We start from the raw sequence: 18,643 nt of genomic DNA on the forward strand, positions 1-18,643 counted from the left end.
GTTGACTACAGGGGGGCTTCGTGGGGGCGAAGGACTGTTCTATATGTTGATTAAGGTGGTGATTACACGGCTATGGGTTTGTCAAAACTCATACATAAACACTAGGAAGGGTGACTTTGTATGCAAATTACACTTCAATGAAAAATGCAAATAATAAAAGGTGCTATATATAATACCTTTGTAAATTAAAATAAACCAATGATGGGAAAGCTAATGAAAAATAGGGTGTAAGAACATTTAACGATCTGGAAAAACAACCACAATATTGTCAAATGAATGAAGGTCTATGTTATGCCGCTATAGGTTCCCACCTATCTGTGCCTGTACAAATGCACACGCTGCTAGAAAGACAACCTGCCAGATAAACAGCAGACGTGGTGTCCATGTGTCTCTCTGAGTGGAGGAGTTGCAGCTGATTTTATTTTCTTTTGCTCCTGTGTTTGCTAATTTTCCCACACTTTGTCCTGGCTCCTTGGAACCGCTGGAGTCCGGACCTGGCTCAGGGCGGCTGGGAGGAGGCAGCCACGCCACAGCTGGGAAAACAGCAGCCTGCAGATGAACCCTGAGTCTCGTCCTGTCCATGTTTGTTTTCCTCCCCAAGCAGACAAGGCAGGAGACGGGGAGAAGGGGCAGACGTTCAGACTCAGGAGTCCCCTTCCGTTGCCGCCAGGCAGCCTGGCCATCTCAGAGCCAGTCGCCCCACTTGCTCACCCCTCCCCACTGCCGGGGCCCTTGTAGTTGACTGTAAAGTCAAAGAGGGTGGGCTCCGGTGCCAACAGATTGACTCCCAATCTATCACTTACCAACTGTGTGTATCTAGGCCAGTTCCTCAACCTCTCTGTGCCTCTGTGTCCTCCTCTGTGACATGGGGATGAAGACAATGCCTACCTCATCAGGATGTTGTATGTGTGTACATGCATGTGCCCATGTGCTAAGAGCTTAGAAAGATGCCTGGCAAACATTGGAGTGCTCAGTAAATGTGTAGGACTGTTGTGAAAATCCAGCTGATAGATGTATGTGTACTGGTCCATCTCAGGGCACATGGCAGTGATGAGGTCACAGTTCTGACATCCCATGTGGTTACTTTAGGTCTCTGGATTTGTATGGTCATCATGTAGGCCTCCCCTGAGCTTGTCAGGTTTAGTATGTGGCCCCTTTTTTGTCCACACTCCTCCCTTTTGGGCATAAATCAAGCTAAAGGATGCAGTGATGACCAACCTTTTGGTTGGATAAGGACATCTCATGGTCCTAAGAAGGTTCATTTCTAGGAAGTCTCATACTCAGTGTTTGTCTTGCTGAACGATGAACCACTGGGGATGGGTCAAGACCATAACCTTAATTGAAAGTCAAGGCAGATTTTTTTCTCAAAAGTGAAAGGCAGGTAAATGGGAGGCAGTCAGGTCCCATGGGCCTTTGTTAAGAAAAATACTCTGGTCCTGGCTGGTGTGGCTCAGTTGGTAGGGCATCATCCCTTGCACCAGGTTACAGGCTTGATCCCCAGTGGGGGCCATGCAGGAGGCAGCCAATTGATCGATGTTGTACTCTAACATTGCTGTTTCTCGCTCTCCCTCTCCCTCTCCCTTCCTCTCTAAAAATCAATAAATTATTCTTTAAAAAAGGAAGGAAGGAAGGAAGGAAGGAAGGAAGGAAGGAAGGAAGGAAGGAAGGAAGGAAGGGAGGGAAAAATACTCTGGGTTATTTCTAACCTATGAGCTATTATGATCCAAGTTTTGCTGTCTGTCTCACTTCTCTGTATTTTGCATCTAGTATAACACTAACTTATAGTTTGAGGGCACACCATACACATTTCCAGTTTTTATAATCTGACCATCGACTTCCCATTGGAAGCACTCACGTGTTGTTATTCATCTGATTCCCAGTATTTGTGCAATTGGAAGCTGTAACCTTAAGGTTTAATAGGGGCCAAGACTGTAAGAACACAATGCTGTGAATTATCATTACTATCTCAAAGTTCCAGAGGCCAGGAGAACAGTAAGAGTTTCGTAAGTAAATTCCCTGTGCCTCAGCAGTAGATATAGAAGGCCACATTTTTATAGCCACTTCAGCTTCTATCTGAATTAATAGAGTTAGTAGTCCTTGTTGGGTTAGGAGGTAGACACATTCCTATAATTTGTTTTTAGCGTTTACACATACAATTCCTTTTTCAGTATTCCTCTTTGGCTAACTTTCTGCAACTTCCCTTGTTCTTAGTTTGTCTCTTTTTACTCATTCAGAAATAAGCAACTTATTAGGACAAACTACTTCCTTTTAACTTCTCTTAAAAATATACACATCCCTTTCCTTCCTTTTGCAATAGCATTTCTTCTACATTTCAAAAGAGAAAGCATAAAAAGAGTGTTGTTGATAATATAAAAGTTACCTTATATTCTTTCAGCAGTTATTAACAGTTGGGCTATATACACGAGGTTTGAGAAAAGCCTGAAGAACAAGCGTAACTATTATTATTATTATTATTATTATTAACTCAGTGGGGGAGGGGAAGGGTCCCTCAGCCCGGCCTGTGCCCTCTTGCAGTCTGGGACCCCTCAGGAGATAACGACCTGCTGGCTTAGGCCTGCTCCTGGGTGGCAGAGGGCAGGCCCAATCCCTAGGTGCAGCCCCTGGTCGGGCTCAGAGCAGGGCTGATTGGGGAGTTGGGGCGCCACCCCCTGTCATGCACAGAGCAGGGCGGATTGGGAGGTTGCAATGCCACCCTCAGTCACTCTCAGTGTGGGGCCGATTGGGGGGTTGGGGCACTGCCCCCTGTCATACTCAAGGCAGGGTCGATGGGGAGGTTGCGGTGCCACCCCCTGTCACGCACATAGCAGGGCCAATCAGGGGGTTGGGGAGCTCCCCCCGTCACGCACAGAGTAGGGCCGATAGGGGAGTTAGGGCACCGCCCCCTGTCATGCACAGAGCAGGGCCGATCAGGGGGTTGGGGCGCCGCCACTGTCACACTCAGGGCAGGGCCGATGGGGAGGTTATGGCTCTACCCCGTCACACACAGAGCAGGGCCCATGGGGGGGGTGGGGTGGGTTGGGGCGCCGCACCCTGTCATGCACAGAGCAGGGCAGATCAGGGGGTTGGGGTGCCGCCCTCTATCACCCACAGAGCAGGGCCCATCAGGGGGTTGGGGCGCCTTCCCCTGTCATGAACAGAGCAGGGCGGATAGGGAGGTTGTGGCCCCGCCCCCTGTCACACACAGAGCTGCAGGGTGATCAGGAGGTTTGGGCGCTGCCCCCTGTCACGCTGATCTGGTGCCAAGAGGCCTTGCGGCTCCGCTGATCCCGGTGCTGGGAGGCATATTACCCTTTTACTATATAGGATAGAGGCCTAGAGGCTGGCTGGTTTGCCCTGAAGGGTGTCCTGGATCAGGGTGGGGGTCCCCACTGGGGTGCCTGGCCAACCTGGATGAGGGGATGATGGCTGTTTGCAGCTGGTCACACACCCTTCAGGGTGGGGGTCCCCACTGGGGTGCCTGGCCAGTCTGGGTGAGGGGCTGAGGGCTGCTTTCAGGCTGGTGGTTGTTGACTGAAGCTCCCAACCGCTCCTTTTTTTTCTCTTTTTAAAATTTTATTCTGGGCCAGCTTTAGCTCTGGCTCTAGCTCTGAGGCTTCGTATCTGGTTTGTTTGCCTTTCTATAATCGAAACAAGGTATAACTTCAGCTCTGAGATCCTGGCAGGCTGAAAGCTGGTTTCTGGAGTTTTGTTTAGCTTCTACATTTGCAACATAGTACATAGTTGCTTAGAGTTGCAACTCAGAGGCCGGCAAGTCAGGCGGGGAACGTTGGAGTCTGCAGTCCCTGGAGCAAGCAAGCCTCATGTTCGCTTCCAGCTGCCTGGCTGCCGGCCGCCATCTTGGCTGACAGTTAATTTGCATAAGGATACGCTGATTAGCCAATGGGAAGGGTAGCGGTCGTACGCCAATTACCATGTTTCTCTTTTATTAGTGTAGATAGTAGCAGACAGGTAAAGACAATCACACTAATAAAGTTCAACATCAATTTGTAGGAAATCGGGCCTTGTCAATGTCTTAGGGACACTGTCTATTTCTGATGGTGGTGGTTTCTCATCTCGAGAAGTCTGTGATCTCCGCTCTAGGTGGAGTCAAGTGTCAGAAACAGGGGCAGATGTCCATTCGAGGTCAGGCACCTGAGAAGGTCCCTTCCAACAACACAGGAGAGAGTCTTTAATGGATGTCTTTTCCAATGGCACCCCCATAATGTCAAAAATTATTTTAAAATAACCTCCGTAAGAGGAACTGACTGAATGTTTTTTACAGGGTATTCCAATGCAACTTCAGGCCTTTTCAAGTCACCAATATCCTTTATGTACTAGCTGGAATAAAGCCCATTATACAATTATAAGGGCTTGTAATTCCATGTACAAGCCCCTGTAATTCTCCTACTCTTCCAGTAAAGAAACTCAATGGGAAAAGATATAGATTTGTACACAATCTCATAGCTATAAATAAAATAGTCATTCCCAAACATCCTGTGGTTTCAAATGCACATAACGTATTACCTATTCCTGTGGACTGCCAATATTTTTCAGTGATAAATTTGTGTAGTGCATTTCCAGCATTTCTATACTACTACTACTGCTGCTACTACCAATATATAAAAAGCTAGGGGTTGTCACGACCTAAAATACCAGATGGACGACTGAACAGCAGGCTGCATGGGGTGACCAGGCTGGCAGGGGGGTTACTGAGGGACGACCAAATGACTGAACAGCAGGCTGCATGGGGTGACTAGCCTGGCGGGGATGGGGGGGGGGTGGAGGGGCAGTGAGGGGCAACCAGGCCAGCAGGGGGGAGGGCAGTTGGGGGTGACAAGGCCGGCAGGGGCAGCAGTTAGGATAAATTTTATGGGTCTCAGCACTGTGGGAAGGAGCTCTGGGCCCCGGCCGGGGTGCGGTGGAACTCTGGGTCTCATGCATTCAGGGGCGTGGCCATCCTTCAAACCAAGCCCTGATAGGAGGGAGGAGGAAGCCCCATTTCTCCCAGAATCGGCCGTTGGTCAGCTTGCTGTCAGCAGCCTGCCAGCCAGGAATCCCATTCACCTGCACCCTGGACCCTAAAATATTTCCTCTAATTAATTCCCTTTTAATGTGCATGAATTTCGTGCACCAGGCCACTAGTCTGTATATATAAAAGCCCAGCAACCAGAATGGTGGAATGACTGGAACAACCGGTCGCTATGATGTGCACTGTGGTGGCCAACTGGCCTGATCTGGGCCCTGATCAGCCCTCCCCCAACCTTCCACGGCCCCTCCCCCTGCTGGCGCCTCCCCTAGCCCTATGGGGGTGGGGCTGGCCAGCCAACCTCCTGGGGTCCCTCCCCCCGAGCCAGCCAGCCCCCAGATAGGCCTTGATCGTTGGCCAGGCCAAAGGACCCCACCCATGCATGAATTTATGCACCTGGCCTCTAGTAATAATAATAAAAGACAGAAATACCTCTTTGCTTTTGTAACCAGAACCCAAGTTCGACTGCCTGGCACCACAAAAGCCAAACTCATGAGGCAGAGATTGGTGAAAAAGGAAAGAGGTTTATTCAAGTGCCAATCACCTGAGAAGATGAGGAACTCTTGTCACAAAGCCCATCTCCCCACCTCGGTGCAGGCAGAGGTTTTTATCAGGAGGGAGAGGGAAAGATGAACAAAGAAATCAAGGGGAGGGATTTGAAAAGTTCTCTATGTGCAGGCCAGGCCAGTTGGCCACCACAGTGCGCGTCATAATAAGGATCCTGAAACTGGTCAAGTGAGGGTTTGATGTGTGTCAGCCTGGTCTTTATCATTATGGGTCTATGTCATGCTGGTTTTATGGCAGCAAATCTCCCACAACTGGGACGACTGAAGGTCAGAATCTGCCTCTTCTGAAGTTAGTTCCTAGGACTCTCATATAAACATGCTGTTTATCTACAAGCTATATATTAGTCAGTCAGCATTTATAGAAACAATGTCAAGAGAATGGTGGGGTGGGCTACAATGCTCCACAGTTACATTAAGAATAGATGAAGTAGCCCCAGTATCTATAAGGGCCACAGTTATTTCTGCTTTTTATGGTAATTTTCATTTCTCCTAAACTGTTAGTAAGGAGAAGGGGAAATGCTCTCTTATAGTCCTCAGAGCAATCATAAGCTTGTTTCTGTTTCTTTTCTCTTACTAAATTCATTTCAGTTTCCTATCATCCTTCTTAAGATGACCTGGCTTTCTATAATAAAAAAGATACTCCTCTACAAGCTTTTCCAGTGAATACCCTAGTTAGTAATTCTGTTTCTTTTGCTCCCAGAAACCAGTAGGTATATTAATTAGAATAGGTCAGAATAGCTATGATCACATGTTCTAACTGTTACATTACCTTTGTCGTCTATCAGGGTCCTGGAGAAAACTGGGGAGATCTTTAGGCAGAGTCCTTAATTCTGTTCTAGTCCAAAGAATGCATACAATTGCTGGTTCCCCTCTGCCTGAGACCAGCTTTTCTCCACAGGGAGCTTCTAGAATTCCTGGATTATCTTTGTCTGAATTCCTCTTCTTACTTTCCCTTAGGTCAGTAGAGAGTGGTAGTAGAGGATATAGAGGAGATAGAAGGAGAGAAGGGAAGGGGAGGGCAAGTCCAGATAAGGAAGTTCAGAGAGCAAGGGATATAGTGGAGGAGCTGTAGAAAGGGAAGGAACGGAGTGTTGGCATTTATTAGTTTCAGAAGTCTTCTTTAGTTCAGAGCCAGTTGCTAAAATTTCTTATTAACTTTTTAAAAAAAAGAATTTATTTGTGTTCCTCCTAGAAGCTTCTAATTTCCAATCAAGATATGTGTTTCCTATTCATTCAGATTAATTTTAGAGTAGGCATTTTCTTTTTTTTAAACTAAAAAAATAGTGATTTGACAGCGAGAGAGAGACGGGGAGAGACAGAGAGATAGAGATGTGTTGTTTCACTTATTTATGCATTCACTGGTGGCTTCTTGTATGTGTCCTGGCTGGGAATTGAACCTGCAACCTTGGTGTATTGGGATGACACTCTAACCAACTGAGCTACTGGGCCAGGGCTAGAGCCAGCATTTTCTAATTTTGCATGCAAAAATTAATTTAGGTGCCCCAAATCCCTCCATTTTGATCATTTTAATTTGATATAATTTCTAGTGAAGTCTTCCCTTTTCTGTAAGTACTTGCAAATACAGGGTTCTTATTTATTGTGTATCTGCAGGAGTATTAATGGGAGCTGGGCTGGGGGTTTTGGCCTTGGAGGCACAATTTTCCATGTTAATTTAGTTTTCTTTGGATACCTACAGAGTCTAAACCAGGGGTGGGCAAACTTTTTGACTCGAGGGCCACAATGGGTTCTTAAACTGGACCGGAGGGCCGGAACAAAAGCATGGATGGAGTGTTTGTGTGAACTAATATAAATTCAAAGTAAACATCATTACATAAAAGGGTACGGTCTTTTTTTTTTTTTTTAGTTTTATTCATTTCAAATGGGCCGGATCCAGCCCGCGGGCCGTAGTTTGCCCACGGCTGGTCTAAACAAATTTCTAGGGATATTGTGTGGTGGGTTGAAATGTGCTGCTTGTGTGTTGAGCTCTGAGCAGCTGTTACCACCAGAGTCCCATTCAACCCTCTTACATGTCCCAGTTTCTCTCCCTGGCTGTCTCACACAGCCCAGGACTCAGGGCACTAGGTAAACAACCTTTATGTGTGCATCCCTGGATGAGTCAATTAATTAATTACAGTTGAGATGGAATTCTCTATAGGCTCCTGCACATCATGGGGGATACCCCCTGACACCTCCACAAAGATTCTTAGTCACCTAAGCATACCTTAGACTTGAGAAGGAGGGTGGAAGTGCCCCTTATCTTTGTAGCTGAATGTGTTCAGGTTCTCTTTAGTGCAGTAAAAGGTTTTTGTTCAGACGCTCAGAAAACAATTATAATTGAAAACCCAAACAATATCAGCCACCCATTATTGCTCCTGTCTTGCCTTAGCTTAGGTTCTCTCAACCTTGAGCTCTACCTCAAGGATTTTAAAATACGGCTCAAATAAAATCAGGGCCTCTTACCTTAAAACAGGGAGGTCCAGCATTCCAAGGGAAACTCACACAATGCAAAGCAAGGAGCTGGTAGGGCAGGTGGGCCCTGCTGGTCCAGCTCCAGCTCTGCACGGTGGTCCTGGTGGGTGTCTTTGAGCCCCATTGCACTACGCCAAGTAGATGTCAAGTAAGAAACGTCCAAACCTGTATGAATTTTTTATGAATTTATTTGAGCCAAACTGACAATTGCTGGGAAGCAAAATCTCAACAGATTGAGGAAATGCTCCAGAAAATGGCAGATTTAACACTTATTTTATACAGCAGAATCAAAGAGGAAGACGTAAGGGGGTTATATGAAATCTATTGGTGATAGATTAGGGAAGTGAAAGAAAGCAAAGGAGGTGGCGGAGGAAGGGGAAATGTCTAGGATTGGATAAAAAGTAAAACGAATAAACATACTTTCACATCGGCGCGTATAGAATAGTTAACAGTTAACAATTAACATGATAATAATAACAGTGAGGGGATCTGTGCTATCTGCTCTGGTGTGGTTGTGTGTGGGATGGGGGAAGGGGTGGGGAAGGAAATTATTTTGATATTCCAAAGGTATGTTATCAGATGTGTTATTGTAGGTGCAAAAAAAGACAGCAGACAGGCTCCGTTAAGGCAAACATTGATCTTTGTTAGGAAAAAATACTGGCCTAGGACATGACTACCCTCCATGAACTGCTTTTAGTTAGAAAGTTTTAATTCCAGGCCATTCCATGTGGTTACTTTAGGTCTCTGCGTTTGTAAGGCCACCAAGTAGGCCTCCCCTGAGTTGTCAGGTTTAGTATTGAAGTATGGTACCTATTTGCTTTGTTTAACAATGGACAGGTTATTTTGATTTTCTGAATTGTATAAATCATCCCATTCGATTGAATGCCTTATTGATTGAATGACTATCCCATTGATTGTGATCTTACTGGTTATCGATGCACATTCTTCTGTACCTAGGAACCAGGACAGCACAATTATCCCAAGATCTGAGGGTTCCAGATAATGTTTCCCTGTCAACTCAGTGGTCCCAAGACTCGAGGGCTCTAAATAATGTGTTTCTGTCAACTCAGTGGTCCAAAGACCCAAAACTATAAATATTCTTTGTAGATAACTAATCAGCTCAATCTCGCTTCTGTAACTGCTTAGTGCAAACCAGGGTCCTCATTCCAAACCCTGGGATGTAATCAATACCTTTGTGATTTTTGCCTATATAAGTCTGGTTTTGCCACCATCTTATTACTATGAGATTTGGGAATGTCCCCTCATAGTCCCGGATTGCAATAAATATGACTCTTTAATTCGACTTCTTGAGGCGTCCTTCTGTGATTCTCGGGGTACATTACAACAGTATGTGGCCCCTTTCTTGTCCACACCCTCCACCAAGCCAGTCGTCCAGGGATTGGCCTGCTCCAGGCTGGGAGGAGAAGGAGTGGGCAGTGGGAAGAGGCCAGTCCCGTGCCTTCTGTGCTCCTGCCCAGCCTCGGCCATTGGCCACTGGCCCAGTTGATCATGAATCAGTACTTTGTTTCTGAACATGATAATCTCTGGGTTCAGCTCCCCAGGTGTAGTAGGAACCAGGGGGCAGGGAACTGGCAGGGCAAGTTTTGGGGGCATTTACAGGTCCCTTAGCCAAACACTATCAAATGTCATCTAACATGCCTCTGGCTCTCCACATTTCAAATGTCTGTAAACCTGGAGCTAGAGGAATGAAAATGCATTTAAAAGAGCTGCTAAATTTCCAGGGGCTTTTTCTCAACCTACTGGTTACAAACTTAACTACCATCATGGGCGGACCTTCCTACTTGAAAAACTTGGGGGTCATTGGGTTCCAAGAACAAGTTCACATTACGATCCCATGGCCTAGCCCCCATTCCCCACTCCCCACCTCCCCCAATTTGTAATCCCACACTGAAGCCCCTGGGAATTCTAACCCACTGTGCCTTTACTTAAGTTGTTTCCTGCACCTGGTCTGCCCTCCCCTGACCTTCAGCTCAGGGGAGCATTCCACAGTCACCTCCATCGCACAACCCAACAGGAAGTGCTCCCTTTCCTCATTTTGAAGCCCTCAACATCCCTTTGCCACTTCTCTGTTGTGTGGCTTTAAACAAGCTACTTAACTTCTCTGAGCCTCAATTTTCTCATCTGTGAAATGGAGCCAATGAGACCAACTTTCAGGGATGGCTGATTAAAAGAGAGTGTTAGCCAACGGTTTGCCTTGGTTTCCGGAGTGGTTTAAGCCCTCCAAAGATGGGACAGCTCTTATGGATGAGGACCCTGGAGCTCAGAGAGGAGCAAAGACTCTTCCAAGTTCACAGAGCCATGTGCAGGCGAGCCAGGGCTCAAAGCCAGGCCATTCCTCACCACCCTCCCTCTGGTTCTGGTCTGTCTGTGTCCCCAGACTGGGCAGGGCCAGGCAAGGGAGCAGTTTGCTCTTTACCAGCAGCAGTTCCCTTTGGGACCAGCCCTCGGCCCCCTGGGGCTGGCTGAGCACACACCTATTTCCCAATGTGACCAAGGGAAATGGCCTGGGTGTTGGAGGCCCTTGGACGTTTGGCAAGTGTTGCTTATACTTCCTGTGATCCTCCCTAGGCTGGAGGAGGCCCAGCCTGCTGGAGCCAAAGCTGTCACACGGGCCAAGTTCTGCAGTTTCCAGAGAGAAAGGAGAAGTGAGAGCGCCGCTCTCTCCCCTCTGCCACCCCCTCACCACACCCCCAGCAACTTCTTTTCTGTTCTTTCCCTCAGTTCTTCATGCAAAGTCAATGCCTGCAGTCTCAGCAGCAGCCCCCCTTCTATCAGCCCTGAAGCACGAGGTGGGTTCCCACCACCAGGACCAAGGTCAATTCGTGCCTCCTGGAAGCCTGAGGGCATCGCCAGGTCAGGCTGAGCTTGCCCTTCTCAGGCCCAAACATTTGTTGTCTGGAATGTATGCTCTGGGTTCCGATCCTTCTTTCATTTATCCACTATTAAATATATCTTGTGATCTACTCTGGACTGCAATAATCCTACATAATAAAAGCTTAATATGCTAAGTGTCCAACTGATCGATAGACCTTTTGGTCGACTGCTCGACCAGTCGCTATGATGCCCACTGACCACCAGGGGGTAGACGCTCCTACCGGTAGGTTAGCTTGCTGCTGGGGTCCGGCCGATCGGGACTGGGCAAGAGGGCTGGACATGCCCTGGAGCCCTCTCGAGGTCCCTCCCCTGCTGGCTGGCCAACCTTCTGCGGTCCATCCCCAGCAGGCAGGCCCCCATTGGCCCTGATTGGGACTAGGCAAGATGAGCCCTGATTGGCCCCCATCTCTAGCCAGGCCAAGGGACCCCACCCATGCACAAAATCATGCACCAGACTCTATCAGTAATAATAATAATAATAATAATGCCATAAGAAAGATCTTCCAGGACCAGGGTACCCAAAGGGGTCCTTTTATGAGACTCAAGGCTCAGGAGACAGACAATTTTAGCATAACCAGGTAGGAGAGATACCCCAATAAGAGGTTATCTTCGTAGTGCAAAATGTCTGATTGCCCTTTAGATATGAGGTCAGATCTCTGGAGGACCCACTCCCCTCGCCCCTCCACCCCCAGGGCCCACCATGAGCCCCTCCTACTCTTGCATCCCTCATCTAGGATCAGAAAATGACCAACAACATACACTGGAAGCCAGACACAGAGGAGGCGGACAGGGTGGGCGAAGGAGAGAAAGAGCGGGAGAAGCGAGGCCTAAGGGGGAAGGAGAAACTTGTGGGGCCTCCGTGGAGAAGGGTGTGGACTGAGAATGGAGAGTGGGGACAAATGAGGAAACTGCGGTTCAGCAAGGTTAAGCTCAAACACACAGCAAGACAGTGGACGCTGGGATTCACGCCCACGTCTGTACTCCCCCAGCCCAGCTCTTGACTGCTGTGCTGTGCTGGGACTGGCCGAGTCACACGGCCCAGCTGCCCCGGCAGGCTCGCCGAGGCCATGTGAGCCATGAACACCTCTCTCTCTGCATGTATCCCACCCAAACCCAAGACCGGAGCGCTGAGAGCTCAGCCTGTGGTGCCACTAGCATGTTTCCCTGAAGGTGGGGTGATTGTTAACTGAACACCTCCATGCAGATTGCTTCATACCTATTATCTCATTTAAGCCTCAGAACGACCCCCAAGACAGGCAGTTTCCCCAGGTTTCAGAAGGGTCAGAGGACTTGACCAGAGTCACACCAGAGTAGGTAGCCTGGCTGGGACTGTAAACGCAGGTCTGCAGGCTCCAAGCCCAGTGCACTTTCTTCTGGGAAAAGTCAACATTCTAAGGACATGATTACTCTACGCCTCCATTCCCTCATCTCCAAATGGAGCAAAATTACCCTCCCTCCTGGGTGGTTTTAGGCTTGGAGGTAATACATGTAGAGCCTCTGGAACAAAGTCGATGCTGTGCAGCCACTATTTTCATTCTTAAACAAGCCAGAAGGGTCTCATTGTGGAAGGGAGCATGAAGGAAGCCCTTTTAGAACCAGGCAAAGAGAAAGGAAAAAGAGAAGACACTCGGGAAGTGTCTCCCGTCTTCCTGGCTCCGCGTGGGCTTCATTAGACTCATAAAATCAAAGTCGGGGGAGACAGGGCTCCAGGGGGCTGATGGGGACCCAGCAGGAGAGAAGCTGGCCTCCCCTGAAGACCCACCCCCTTCTCTCATCACCATGGAAACGGAGCTGGCTGCCCTGCAGGGTTCCTGCCCACCCAGGGCCTGAGGTTGCTGCAAAGGGAGGGGCAGGAGCTCAGCAGACAGAGACCAGTCTAGAAAGCTGGGGATTGGGGGGATTGTGACTACATCTTCCTCCCCCCACCACCTCCCCCCCAATCCCCAAGGCACTGAAGGACTCAGGCTGGTGTGGGATGTGTCTGGCGGGTCTGAATCCCAGCTCTGCTAGCAGCTGGCTGCGTGACTGTGGGAAAAACACTTCCTCTCTCAAAGCCTCCGTTCCCACATCTGTCAAAAGAAGGGGTAAAAGGAAAAAAATGAACACTTGATGAAGAAAACTGTGGGATGAGGAAGAAATGAAATATGATGCACGTAGAAGAATATTTAGTGCTCAGGGAGAACATTCACTACATACTGTTTATTGAGAAAAAAAAGAGAGAACTTTACAAAACTGACCAGTGTGATCCCATTTCTCTTTGTTAAGAAAGCACACACTCTATTTATGTTTACCAAGAAAAGGAGCGGGGGAGGTGAAGTACTCTAAAACACTCTGCTTGTTGTCTCTAGAATGGAGACTGCAGGACATTTTTTATTATTTCTCAAATTTTGGCCAATGAACATGGATTACCTTTAAGGTCAGAGTGACATGAGTAGCTATCATCTGTGTTTATCACGTAGGGACATTGGCGTGCACGTGGTTTAAAGCCTCTCCTGCCTTCACAGTCACGCAGGGAGGGAGAGTACCCTGATTGTCCCCACTTTACAGAAGAGGAAATTGAGGTTCAGTGAGTTTAGGGCCTTGACCAAGGTCTAACCACCGAGTGGCAGGGCTAAGATTTAAAATCACACTAAGATACTGGACTCCCAAATTCAAGCGTTTAGTCATTATCGCTACCGCCTCTCAGGACAAGAAAACACTAAAGGTTCTATTTTCTTAAATGGTTCACTATGGAAAATATCGAGGAAATAAAAAATCAAAAGCAGAAGGAAAAATGTAACTTTCAGTTGTAAAATGAGTAAGTCCTGGGGGCCTGATGTGCAGCATGGCGACGATAGTTAAGAATACTATATTGCGTACTTGGAATTTGCTAAGAGAGTAGATTTTAAGCGTTCCCACCACACACAACAAAAGTATAACGATGTGAGATGCTGGACGTGTTAGCTTGGCTGTGGCAATCATTTCACAATGTGTACATACATCATATCATGATGTTGGCTTTGGCCAGGTAGCTCTCAGTTGGTTAGAGCGTCGTCTGGTTACGCCAAGGTTGTGGGATCCATTTCCGGTCAGGACAAATACAAGAATCAACCAATGAATGCATAGAGATGTAGAACAACAAATCAATGTTTCTCTCTCTCCCCCTTCCTCTCTCTCTCTCTTAAAAAAATGAATAAAAAGAACTGAATCTGTAAAAGAAATCATTATGTTGTATATATATCCTTTTATTATATAGGTCAGTTATGCCTCAATAGGACAGGAAAAAAAGAAAAGTATACTGAGCTCTGTCTGATGTACCCACCACCCAGCTCCCAAGAAGTCCTTAAATGAAGGGCTGTGGGTGGGCTCAGAGAGGGGGGTGGGAATGTTGCCAGAGCCTTACACACACACACACACACACACACACTCACACACACACACAGAGTGCTCACACCACACACACCTCCCAGACTCCACTTCTGGCTGCCTCTGGGGCTGTGGCCCCAATCTCGGTGGGGAACCGCAGGCAGCCGTCCTCCCCCTTTCCCGCCCTCACCCCAGTTCCTTCCTCCTTTCTAGCTTCTAGTGTAACTTGCGTTTCCCCAGCCGGCTCCTTTGTAGGTCCCTAGTTCCTTGCCAAGACCTGGAGGCTTTGCCAGCTCCGGAGGACGAAGACATGGCCCGGGGCCCTGACAACACAACGAGGTGGGCAGCCCTGATGGTGCTGGCTGCCCTGGGCACAGCGGTGACGGAGACCACCAACCCTGGCATCGTGGCCAGGATCACCCAGAAGGGCCTGGACTACGGTAGGCCTTCCTTCCCTCCTCTCCCACCCCCCAGGAGCATTCACTGAGCACCAGCTGTGTGCAGCCCTTTAACTCCAGTGCATGGCATGCTCACAGCTCCTCAAAGTAGGCCCTTCACCCATCTATATGAAGAAACTGAGGCAAGGAGAACTGCCCGAGATCACAGGGTCAGGCAGGAGCAGAGCTGGGACTGGAGTGCGGGGCCTGGAGGACTCCAAGTCCAGGGCCCGGGCCCCCAAGGGTTTCATCTTCATGGTACCCGCCTTCCCTCTACCCAAACCTCAACTCCGGCTTCTAGGCTCTTTACTTTCTTCCCCAGCTTGCTCTCAGCCCTGTCATTTGCCTCCAGATCACTGGCTCCGTCTCCGGCGTGGGCAGAGCTCAGGCAGCGAAGAGGCTGAGTGGGCAGGGGGAGGGGCAGAAGGAGCACAGAGACAGCCCTTCTTAATGGTACCTCCAGGGCAGGGCTTGGCTGCCATACTGTGCACACTACCCATCTGGGTCCCGCAGGCCACTCATCCAGCCCCAGATGGAGGCGTGCTGGGCAGGAAGCCGCTCCTGCTGACCCGCTCACCTCTGAGCGAGGAGCTTTACACACATCATCTCGTTTCATCTTCATGTCCCCCTGGGTGGGGCATACTGTTACTAGCAATATTAACGATGAGCAAACTGAAACTTGGAGAAGGCACTGACTGGGTAGGCCAGAGGGCCGCCTGGATTTGAGCTCTGGTCTTGTCTGATGTCCCCTAGTGGAGCTGCTCGATGCTGCCTCCCAGTGGCGGAATGATGAACTGCAGAAGAGTGGAGCAATAGACCAAGAAGGCAGAACCTCAGGCCCTGGTTTCCACTGCTGCATCAGGTCCCGGACTCAGGGAGACCTGGTCTCTCATCCCTGAATTCCTACCCCCACACAGGCAGGATACCTCTGAATCCCCAGGGGAAAGGAGTACGGCCCTTCTCTGAACAGTGCTGGGTGGCCCTGAAGGCTCGCCAGGAGCAGAGGATGGGCTCAGCCTTTAAACCGGGAAGTCTCCAGATTCTGTCACAGCAGCCCTGCTTCCCCTTCTACTCACACCCCACGTGGAAACCACAGCGGGTTTTCTGAACTGCAGGAGCCCTGCTGGTGCCCCCTCCTTACTTACACCAGTCAGTGGTTCCCTAGTGCCCTCAGATGCCCTGGCCCCTGGGCATGGCATTCGAGACCCTTCATGACCTGGCCACTGCCAACCCACAGATCCCGGCCAGCCCACCCCCCCACCCACCCCCGGCAGTGACAACGTGTGTGTGTGTTATTTACTTTTGACCCCCCAGAAGGCTCATCCCAGGGTACTGGCTCTGGGACCAGAAGGCCTGGATTCAAATCCTGCTTCATCACTTGTCAGCTGTGTGGCCACCTTTCTGAATTTCAATTTTCTCATCTGAGAATTGGGGATGACAATGGACCTACTTCCTAGGATTGTTCAGATTCAGTAACTTAATGCATGTCCAAGGCCCAGAACAGTGCCTGGCACAGAGAGCTTGATAGATGTTTATTATTATTATTAATTATTATTATTATTATTTACTAACTAGTTCTTGGAGAGCACAAAGCCTGAGATCCCTCATTTTACAAATTACTCCTGCTCAGGTATTATTTGCCCTTTTATTGGTTCTTTGACCAAGTAACAGGATTGGCACGTGCAGAGGCCCTATAGAGACATAGTCCAAAAGCCAGAGAGATAGAGTACCTGTGAGGGCACAGCACAGAGCTAGGCACAGAGTATATGTGCAATCAATACCCATAGGAGGCATGACTGGGTGTTTAGGGGTGATATTTTAGATCAGGGGTTGGCAAACCACAGCCTGCAGGCCAAATCTGGGCCGCCACAATTTTTAAAATATATTTTTATTGATTTCAGAGAGGAGGGGAGAGGGAGAGAGAGAGACAGAAACATCAATGATGAGAGAGAATCATTGATTGGCTGCCTCCTGCACGCCCCACACTGGGGATTGAGCCCGAAACCCAGGCATGTGCCCTTGACTGGAATCGAACCCGGGACCCTTCAGTCTGCAGGCTGACGCTCTATCCACTGAGACAAACCAGCTAGGGCCCACCGCATGTTTTTGTGTGGCCTAAGAACTAAAAATGACTTTCACATTTTTAAACATTGAAAAAAGCCAAAGGAAGAATAATATCTCACAACATGTGAAAATTATACAACATTGAAATTTCAACGTCCATAAAGTTGTATTGGAACACAGCCACACCCATCATTTCCATATTGTCCATGGCTGCTTTGGGCCAATAAGAGCAGAGTTGAGTGGTTGTGACAGAGACAGTAATAGCCACAGAGCCAAAAATATCTACTCTCTGGGCCTTTACAGAGAACTGTAGCTTTAGGCCTTTTCAATCCCACTGTCCTGCGATGGACGGGGGCCCAGGCTCCCAGGCTGTGCCCCTGACAATAACTCCTGCTCTCTCCCCTCAGCCCGCCAGCAGGGAGTGGCCACGCTGCAGAAGGAGCTGGAGAAGATGGAGATTCCCTCTTTCTCAGGAAGCTTTAAGATCAAGTTCCTGGGGAAAGGGGAATATAGCTTCTACAGGTGAGGCCCGTTGTGCTCAATCGTCAGTATGCAGGACTTGGTATTGTTCCGGGGCCACCAAAGCCTAGAATCACAGGCCACAAACTCCTAAACTCAGAGTGGTGTCCCCAAGCTTCCACCATAAAAACTGTCTTTTAGGCACTCACCATGACTCCCCGGGGGACGTGTCACGAACCCCAACACTCTGTGGTAGGCCCCTATATCAATTAGGATTTGTGGGGAGAGGGTTTAAGGACAGAGAACCTAATCCAATAGGACCTAAGCAGAAATTACTGGCTCACATGGCTGAGAGGTCCCTGGAGTAGTCTAGCTTCAGGTCAGCTGGAGGCGGACTCAAATGTCATTGCACCTGTTTCTCTCTGGCCACCCCTGGGCATCACTTCCATGGGCAGGTCTAACGCTCAGGCAGGTGTCTTCTCCAAGAGGCAAGGTGGCCACCAGCATCTCAGCACTGCGAGTGCTGGGGAAGCAGAGCCCCTTCTCCGGGCAACTCAAGCAAAAACCCTGAGATTCACTCTGGTTTATCTCAGGTTATGTACAGACTCCTGAACCACGCATCGTGGTCTGAGGAAGAGAATCTGCTACTTAGCTTATGCCCAAATCCTAAGCGTCACCCCCTGAAGATGGAGGCAAAGTCAGCTTTCTTTGGAGCAACACAGAAACATTAAATGACAGCTCTGTTAACGCAATAAGGGGGTGTGGGTGCTGGTGGAAGACCCACAATGTTCTGTAGAGAATTTTATACACCTATTCACTCAACAAATATTTTTTTTAATGTATTGTTATTGATTTCAGAGAGGAAGGAAGATTGAGATAGAAACATCAATAATGAGAATCACTGATCGGCTGCCTCCTGCACGCCCCCTACTGGGGATCAAGCCCGAAACTCAAGCATGTGCCCTTGACTGGAATCGAACCTGGGACCTTCCAGTCCGCAGTCCAACACTCTATCCACTGAGCCAAAACAGCTAGGGCTCAACAAATATTTTTGAGCACTTACTATGTGTCTGACACAGCAGGCTTTGCTACAATAGTGAAAAAAGACAGACACATTTCATCCCTTTACAGAACTTGTTGTCCATTGGATAACATTTATCTTTATTGATCGTCATGCACCGTGCCCATTTTACAAATGAGGAAACTGAGGCTCAAGGATGATTAAGTGACCTGCCCAGGGTTACCCAATAGTACATGTAAGAGCAGGATTCAAATACAGATTTGTCTGACTTCAAAGCTTAGCTACCCTGCCCAGTGCCCAGGGTTCCCAGGGCTGCTTTCATAGCGTCTGGGTTGGGTGGGGTGGATGGGGTGGAGGGCTT

The 18,643-nt window shown here is 48.7% G+C and overlaps 1 protein-coding gene across 1 annotated transcript in view; it reads left to right on the forward strand.

Moving 5' to 3' along the window:
- Positions 1 to 14,550: 14,550 nt before the first annotated feature.
- BPI (bactericidal permeability increasing protein) overlaps positions 14,551 to 18,643 on the forward strand; it is a 29,292-nt gene continuing 25,199 nt past the window's right edge. Inside the window, exons 1-2 of the mRNA XM_070421525.1 lie at positions 14,551 to 14,741; positions 17,210 to 17,324. Of these exons, the coding sequence (XP_070277626.1) occupies positions 14,612 to 14,741; positions 17,210 to 17,324 (245 nt within the window). The 5' untranslated portion in view covers positions 14,551 to 14,611. The remainder of the gene's footprint in view (positions 14,742 to 17,209; positions 17,325 to 18,643) is intronic.

The sequence above is a fragment of the Myotis yumanensis genome, unplaced genomic scaffold (genome assembly GCF_028538775.1).
Source record: "Myotis yumanensis isolate MYYU_CA2020_CCGP unplaced genomic scaffold, mMyoYum1.0.hap1 SCAF_7, whole genome shotgun sequence".
NCBI classification, from domain to species: Eukaryota; Metazoa; Chordata; class Mammalia; order Chiroptera; family Vespertilionidae; genus Myotis; species Myotis yumanensis.